This window comes from Choristoneura fumiferana, unplaced genomic scaffold, assembly GCF_025370935.1.
Source record: "Choristoneura fumiferana unplaced genomic scaffold, NRCan_CFum_1 Sck3bRy_116;HRSCAF=302_pilon, whole genome shotgun sequence".
Taxonomy (NCBI): Eukaryota; Metazoa; Arthropoda; class Insecta; order Lepidoptera; family Tortricidae; genus Choristoneura; species Choristoneura fumiferana.
Window position 1 is genome coordinate 8,476 of NW_027412797.1, and position 9,096 is coordinate 17,571.

Genomic DNA, 9,096 nt, shown 5'->3' on the forward strand with positions numbered 1-9,096 from the left:
TTATAACCGTCTAGCGGTTAATCTGATACAATGAGTTATTTTTTGAAAATTAAATGCATGATTAATTATATTTCAAATCCCAGATATTTTATCCACGAATCACATTTTTAACAGAAGATGTTTTGTTCACGAAGAGTCAAGCTGTTATTCGGGCCGTATAAGACGCTAGGTACGCCTTTAAATACCGTTAGTGCGGGAAAGCAGGATATGAAGTTCGAATTTCGTAGATATATTTTATCACACTTGCTCGTAAACAGTGTCAAAACATGCAGGCTACCTTGGTTGCAAAAATAAAACCCTCGACCTAAATGTGCTTGTCATGAAACCCGTGGTCGGTAAATGAGTCATTGCGCGTACTAATTTTCTTGTCATGAAGCCCAAGGTCGGTAAATGAGTCCGGGCACGTACCTACTGATGGAGTTGCGCGCACTCTGCGCATGGCGTAGCAGCAGGACCACATGCACACGCGGCTCAGGCACATGCTGGAGGGGAGGGCGGCGCTGCCAAGAGCGCAGCCTTAGGTATCGCCAATATTTGGAACAATTATATTTTTTCTTTTGCAAATATAAAATTTTACCCAATATCAAAAACATTATATCCCACACGGTATAGAAAAAAAAACACCGACTTTAACGTCTATGGGAGTTCCCTAAAAAATTTTACTTTTGTCGGTATACTTTATTATACCGTGCTAAATAACAGCTTTCTAGCATATAGTCTGAGCAAAAGGACGGACAGACAGACAGTGGCTTATGTAAGTTTTGGCAAAAATGCATTCAAATGGACATTTCAGTAAAAACGCAGTTTTCTATGGTACACCAAATTACTATTAAGAGTCCGCAGCAAGCTTGATTCTCCATACAAATCGTAGTTACGTCCTTATTTTAAAATAACAAGTAGCATCATCATGATTTTTTGTAAATACAATGAGATAAGGCATATCTAGGCCTGAAATTAGTTTATGACTCTTGAAATGGTATTACAAAGAAAATAGAACGAGTACAAGTTTTGCATTTTAAGAGCCAAAAACCCTGTGCAGTTCGGTTAAATACTACGGCCAAAATATAGTTCAGATTGAAGTCAAAACCTATTTCCGGCATCGACTAAACTATGTAGTTTCATAAGAAAAAGCATTTTTCCGAAATGATTTTGTGGTTTTCAAATGAGAACGAAACTACGAAAATCAGTAAAAAAACTATACATTTTTTATGCGAATCTGCAGCGAATCACTCTAGCGCGGGGGAACGGTACGGGGGAGGGCGGTACGCGCCGCCCTTTGTCCTTGGTTTACGCTGGCCCTGCGTGTGCGTGCGTCGCTCGTTAGTAGTGACTCGTCAGCTGTGCGCGAGAGTTACGTAATATTATTTTGGTGAATTCTCTTCGTATCATAAACGCGATCTAACTACTTACGACTTGGACTGATAACGGATTTGATATTTCTTGGTGATACTGGTGGTGTGTGTGCACATACTGTTCGACGACCTTGGCTTTCTTATATGGACTTTGCATTTTTATGTTACAAAAATGGATAAACAGGGTAAGTACCTACCTAGATGCATTTTAGTCAATATTACCAAGTACTTATAAAAAATGGGTCCATATATCGGCTCGCATACTGACAAACGATGATTTGGACAAAAAATAATTATGGTTTTACTAGAAAAGAGAAAAGAGTACCTATGCGAACTATGGCGCTCCCATAAAAAATAATTATTAATGTTCTTGTTTCCAGAAGTGAAAAGATCATCGAAGACAAGATTATGGTTATCGGCTCGTAGGAAAAAAAAAGGACCGGCTCGTCATAAAAAAGAAAACATTAATCCTAATAGGTAAGTTATAACTAGGACAGTAGCGTAAGATTTTTCTTCCTTGTCCTCTATTACAAGCTTTTATTTAGTTTCACCTGTCCCGATATTTGTCTGTAATCAAATCTTGCATTCGACCAACTTCTAGCAGTCGGATTGACTTGAAATTTTGCATAATTATGTAAATTGCGTGACAATACAATAATCTGGTAGCTGACATCCTGGTAGTCCGGCCAGAATCGTCTCCGAAGGACGGAACTCTTCAACTGTTACAATGTTATCGACTTGTTTTTGGTATAGGTACAAAATAAATGTAGTTTGGGTAACAATGCTAGTAAAGTCGACAAAAAGTACAGTCAGCAAAAAAGCTTGTATTAAAAATGAATTTTCGTACTCGTACCTTTATTTATTATTTTTGTACGACGTAGGTACACCACACAAACTTGTTATTTCACTTATACAGGTCATAGCACTGTAATAGCACATTGTGTATTAGGGCGGTAAGTAAGGTATTACGAACGAAGTATTACCTCTGGTAGTCTCTGTTATTACTTTGACTAATGGCGACTGACGTCATTTCACCATGTATGTATTTTTCACATGTGCAGTACGCTTGGCACCGGAGAGCATGCCAGTGAGCAGTCTGATAGTGATAACAATACCGATCCTCCACCTCAACCTCTAAATTTAAGCAGGTTAGTGTTTTTATTATTATTTTTACTAGTTTACAATCTTTTATTTAACTTGCAATGTATGTACCTATGTACTCGTATGTATGTATGTGAGGCTCAAATCCTGCGAGTTGAATTTGACTCAGTTTCAGTGGTCGAATTGACTTGAAATTTGGTATACTTATGTGAATTGCGTGACAATACAATAATCTGGTAGCTGACATCCTGGTAGTCCGGCCAGGATCGTCTCCGCAGGACGGAATTCTTCAACGGTTAATGGCATCGACTTGAAATTTCGTATGATGTAGTTTAATAGGTAACAATGCTAGTAAAGTCGACAAAAAGTACAGTCAGCAAAAAAAAAAGCTTGAACAGATTTTTTTTTTTACCAAAAACTTATTTCACAGCTACTTACGTTTTTCACTTGTAGTTTTATTTTCGCTCTTGACTGCAACTGCACTGAGACTAGTACCTACTCGTACCTATATTGACACGGCTATTAAAGATGATTTCAGTTTATTATCTTGATCGATGTACACCGCACTTCTGTTATTTCACTTATACAGGTCATAGCACTATAATATCCCATTGTTCATTAAGGGCGATAAGTAAGGTATTACGAACGAAGTATTACCTCTGGTAGTCTCTGTTATTACTTTGACTAATGGCGACTGACGTCATTTCACTATGTATGTATTTTTTACATGTGCAGTACGCTTGGCACCGGAGAGCATGCCAGTGAGCAGTCTGATAGTGATAACAATACCGATCCTCCGCCTCAATTTCAAAATTTTAGCAGGTTGGTGTTTTTATTATTATTTTTACAAGCTTTTACCTTGCAATAGTTGCAATGTATGTACCTATGAATGTATGTGCAGGTAAAATCTTGCGAGTTGAATTTGACCCACTTCTTCCACATTTGGTACGGAAAAGTAGTTTGGATGAAAATGCAAGTACAGTCAGCAAAAAGCTTGTATTAAAAATGTAGTCGCGCGCACAATATGGCACCGAAAATCGAAACGTATTTTTTGCATAGCGTCACCGGCGTTAGAAGTTTTCTGTAGTAGTGTACGCCTCATAATGCAGTATCAAATATTTTTATTTCACCGTATACTCTGATTTAACCTTGCATGGTATAAATATAACGTAACTTTTTTTTTCCTTTCAGAAATTTGAGTCCGAGTACTCCGTCCTCGACACCATCATTACAAATTGAACTTGATCATGATAGCAATGAGGAAGTCGTACGTAAAATGACAGGTCGACGAATTTTCAATGTTCAATATTTATTTGAACAAATGAAGGCTGTGGATCATAGTCCATTTAATTGCAGCTTTAAAGATATGGATTTTGTGAAGGAGTCGAGAATCGGATTCCAGTCAACTTTTCTTTTCAAATGCAAAATGTGTGGCAAAAAAGAAGCATTTAATAATGAAAAACTAGAGTCTAAAATTAATAAAAATGTTGTTCAAGCAGTCGTATGTTCGGGTAGTGGCTTTTCCCAATTAGATGAGCTTTGCGCTCATTTAGATATGCCATGTATAGCGGAGAAAACATTTGGGAAAGAGAATTTGTTGCTTGGGGATGTTTTAAAAGATATCTCTTTGAAGAGCATGTTTGAGGCAGGACTCGAAGAAAAACAAATGGCAATTGAAAAAGGAAACGTAGACGCTGATGGCGTTCCCTACATCACAGTAGTAGCGGACGCATCGTGGGGAAAAAGATCATATCGTACCAGCAATTATAATTCATTATCCGGGGTAGCGTGCATTATTGGGTATGAAACTAAAAAGGTTCTCTTTTTAGGAATACGGAATTCTTATTGCTCTGTATGCGCTGTTGCAAGTAATAAAAAGATTGAGGTCAAGAAACATAAATGTTTTAAAAACTGGTCTGGTAGCTCCACAGCAATGGAAGCCGACGGTGTAGTAGAAGGTTTTAAATGCAGCATAAATATGCATGGCTTGAAATACACCAAACTTATTGGTGATGGCGATAGCAGTGTCATGAGTGCTTTAAACGAAGCATTGCCATATGGCCACTCCACTGCTATACACAAAATAGAATGCAGTAATCATTTATTACGAAATTATTGCACTAAATTGAGAAATTTGACAAAAAAAACTGAAAATAAACAAGGACCTGTCCCTATTATCATGAGGAAATGCCTAAATGATAACATATTGCGACTACGAAAGGCAATTAAAGGAGCAATAGACTTTTCTTCGAAAATGGAAGGGAAAACTTTTACTGAGAAAGTAAATGAATTAAAAAAAGACCTACGAAACGGGCCTTGCCACGTTTTTGGTGAGCATGCCAACTGCAAAACATATTTTTGTAATGGCCCGAAACCAGGCGAAGAAAACTTCATAGGCCAAATGAAAGATTGTGGCTTGTGGTATGACATATACACCGCTATAAGTCCTATTTTAAACAATGCCGAAAGTCTCCTTATGGGGCAAACAAACAATATTGTTGAGCAGTTTAATGCACTAATCGCAAAATTTATAGGAGGCAAACGAATAAATTACTCCCTTCGTGGATCTTATGAGTCCCGTTGCTACGCAGCTGCTACAAAAAGAAACACCGGGAGTCTTGTAGCAACCATGAGTAAAGTATTAACAAAAAATGAAGAACTGGGGACTTACACGCAGAAGTATGAGAAGAGGCAGGCAGAAAAGGCGAAAAGAAAATCAAGCCAAGACAAAAAATCAAAACGAAGAAAACGTATCGCAGGACCCGATGAACATTACGGTGATATCGAAAAAGAACCAGATATGGAAGTTGAGCACTACGAAAAAAGAAAACAAGCACTCTTAGCAGACTTTTCAAAAAGTAAAATAGAACTTGAAAATATCCAAAAAGATACCGTTGGGCAGGCAACGAACCCTGAATGGATCAAACAACGAAAAATACGCCTTACTGCGTCAGTGTTTGGTCAAATATGTAAGAGAAGAGCTGCCACGTCGTGTAAAAATATTATAAAAACACTCTTATATAGCAATTTTAAAGGTAGCGATGCTACTAGATACGGCAATGAGAATGAGCCCATCGCTTTAAAAGAGACTGAAGCTGCACTAGGAGTGCAAGTATCACCTTGTGGGTTATACATCCTCGAGGAACACCAGTATTTAGGCGCGAGTCCCGACGGAGTCATAGACGAAGAAACAATTGTGGAGATCAAATGCCCAGCTTCGGCGGCAAATATGACGCCAACAGAAGCTATTTTAAAGAAAAAAATTACTTTCTGTGTGTTGGACGAAAGTGATCCTCAGAAAATAAAACTGAAGCAAAATCACAACTACTTTTATCAAGTACAAGGTCAGTTAAATATTACAAAAAAAAGATACTGTATCTTCGTGGTGTGGACTCCAAAAGGCATATTATTCGAAAAAATCGAAAAGGATACAGGATTCTGGGAGAGCATATTAAATAAATTGAGAAAATTTTACATGGAATGCATACTACCTGAAATTATAGATCCGCGTCTACCTAGAAAGTTACCGATACGAGAGAGTTCTTAAAAATAAGCGAATTTTCATACTTGTATGTATTAAAAAATAAAACACAATATTGTATGACTTTTTTTATTTTATTCAATACACCCAATCTTCAATGTGTCCAATCAAGTTGATGTTGTAGTCTATAGATATTATACTTTTCACTTCTCATGCTCGTAAAGTTCGTTTTTATGCTGAGATTAAGCGACATAAAATGACTTTTTATGCTCTAGTGCATAAAATAAAATCTTTGTCTAAGACCAAGCTAATCAGGTGTCAACCAGCCACAAACAGAAAGTTTTTAACTTTTTTATTTATTTATATAAAACTAAAAATTAACCAAATCAATCAAAATAAATCAATAAAATAAAAAAATAGAATTATGTATATAGTAATTCATGAAAAATAAAAGAAACATAGTAAGTGAACCATTGTTTCCACTGTTGCTATTTCCTCGAATTAATCGAAGTAAAAAGCAGTGTAAAACTCGAGCATTAAACCCATTTTTCCCTCGACGTGTCTATCCACCCTCGCCGTACCGGAACGAACGTCTTAAAATCGTAAACGTCGTAAAATGGCTCGTTTTATGCTCTTGTTGTACAATCGACTATTTCACTTCTCATGCTCGTAAAGTGCGTGTTCATGCTGCATCTAGGCAACATACAATAACTTTTTATGCTCTAGTGCATAAAGTAGAATCTTCGTCTAAGGTCAAGGCAATCAAGGTGTGAAACCACAAACAAAAGAGTTTCTACATATTTTTTTATTTTTTTACACCTAAAAATCAATCAAATCGATGAAAATAAATCAATAAAACTAATATAGTAAAGCATGAAAAATAAAAGGTACAAAATAAGTGAACATTTATTTTTACTATTGCTATTTCATTTCTTCGCAAGCGAAGTGAAAAGCAGAGTGTAAAACTCTAGCATTGAGCCCATTTTCCCCTCGACGTTTCTATCCACCCTCGCCGTGGCTCGGGTGGCTATATGAACGTCTCGGGTAAAATTGCTCGTTTTATGCTTTTGTTGTACAATATACTATTTCATCACACTTGCTCGTAAACAGTGTCGTAAGCTGCAGGCTAACTTGGTTGCAGTCCTTAATAAAACCTAAGGGCCTTTTTTTGGCGTTATGAGTTGTTGCGCGTACTAATACTGCTGCGCGCGCAGGTTCTGCACGACTAGCAGGAGGACCTCGTGCACGCATGTCAGGCACATGCTGCGGGAGGCGGAGGGCGGCTGGTAGCTGGCGCTGCCAAGAACTGCACCAGCGGTATCGGCAATTTTTGTAACAATAATATTTTTCTTTTACACATATACAATTTTACTCGCAAATGTGATGAAAACATTGTAAGTCGCACGGGCGGTACTATAATTATGAACATCGACCTAGTCCTCAGTCTTTGACTTTGAGCTTCTAATACTCTCGTTCGTAATTTCTTATTAACCGCCCTTAAGACATAATGTACTATTACGCCACACCTGGCCATAATGTGAGTTTTACCGCCCGCTATGCGTATGGTAAAACCCACTTTCTGGCAAGGTGAAGACGTAAAATTGTGTACTCACCATGGGCAGTAAAAAAGTTTTACAGCGTAATGTGTAGTGTAATGTACATTTACGTTTTTGGAACGCCAAATAATATCCTAGCCGGTAGCTGCCCTCCCGCGCTGTATATATTATAATCTTGGTCTGGAGATGTTCTACTGTTATATTCTACTTAGATACTGCAATAATTTCACCATTGTATGAAGATATTTTACTGCAATATTGTTACTGTGACATGTCTCTAGCTCCGCCTTCCCGCTAGCGCGCTCTTGCTTTCTTTCTAGCGCCCTGTCTTACTCTAGGTGAAACAACAACATTTTAAAGCGTTAGCGCGTGATCTCAACGCGGAGTTGAGCGCTACTTGCTGCGGACTCTTAAGTCAGGGCACTATAGGACTCGCAAATACTGAGCAGTTTCTTTAGAGCTCCGCTTGAGGGGCTCAGCAGCACCATGTCGTCTGCGTAACTAATATTATTTACACAGACTCCATTAATATGGCAACCGATACCGGTGCCACTGAGCTCCTCAATCAGCGCGTCAACGTACAGTTAAGAGCGTTAGAAGTCAGCCCCTGAACCCCGCACTCCAACCTGTACTCATCCGAGAAATGCGTCCCATCTCCACAATTTTTTACTACCATACCAGTGCATAAACAAGGATGTTATTTCTCCAGGTACGCTTGTTTCATTTTTTAATTTCTTCCAAAGCACGTCATAGGCAACAAGATCAAAGGCTTTTGACAAGTCAAGGAAAACAGCGTACACTGGCGTTTTCCTACTGGTGTAGTACTTCACCGTCTCCTTGAGACACAGGACAGCACTTTCACAAGAAAGATTCGGTCTAAAGCCAAATTGCGCATCGTTAAGTTTAATATGCTTATCCAAATACTTACCAAGGAGACTGTCAAGCACCTTGGCAATGACCGTGGCTAGAGATATCGGTCTATAATTATTAACATCTGAAGAATCAGCGGTTTTATTCTTAATTATAGGAACCACAATAGTACGCATCAAGTTTTCAGGTAGGTATGAGTGGCTTAGACACAAATTAAAAAACATGGACAACACTCTAGGCAGATGTACACCAGCGTGCTGCAGGTGCTCGATGCTGAGGCTGTCATGGCCCGGCGACTTGCCTCGCACCATTCCCCTTATAACTGCACTCACTTCCTTCGCGGTAAAATTCACACTACGCTCCCTACTGACAGTCTCAGCATCTGGAACCCACCGCGCCGCTGGTCCCAACGGAGACTTTACACTGAAATGAGAGCAAAAACATTGGCTATGCTAGCGGGATCGCACACTCCCGCCACACTCACGGGGAGGCTCGGCCTTGGATTTAATCTGTTTGAACTTTTCCAAAACTGACCGAACTTTTTATTTGAGTGATGTTCAGCTATGATGTCCATTATTATTTGCTGTTGATTAATCTGGCACCATTTTAACTTTGATTTAAATATACGCCTGGACTCGCACATCTCTCTGTATACGGGGCCAGACATCGGTTTACCAAGTACCAACCAATTCCCAAAACAAAGCCTAGCCCTCTCGTGAGCGCCGCGCACGTACTT

The 9,096-nt window shown here is 38.8% G+C and overlaps 1 protein-coding gene across 1 annotated transcript; it reads left to right on the forward strand.

Moving 5' to 3' along the window:
- The first annotated feature begins 830 nt into the window (after window positions 1-830).
- On the forward strand, window positions 831-8,101 carry LOC141444981 (uncharacterized). The gene is made up of 5 exons (XM_074110762.1): window positions 831-1,537; window positions 1,733-1,829; window positions 2,414-2,500; window positions 3,189-3,229; window positions 8,010-8,101. Exons 1-5 carry the CDS (start codon window positions 1,525-1,527, stop codon window positions 8,099-8,101), a joined length of 330 nt encoding a protein of 109 aa, XP_073966863.1. The 5' UTR covers window positions 831-1,524.
- The last annotated feature ends 995 nt before the right edge of the window (window positions 8,102-9,096 follow it).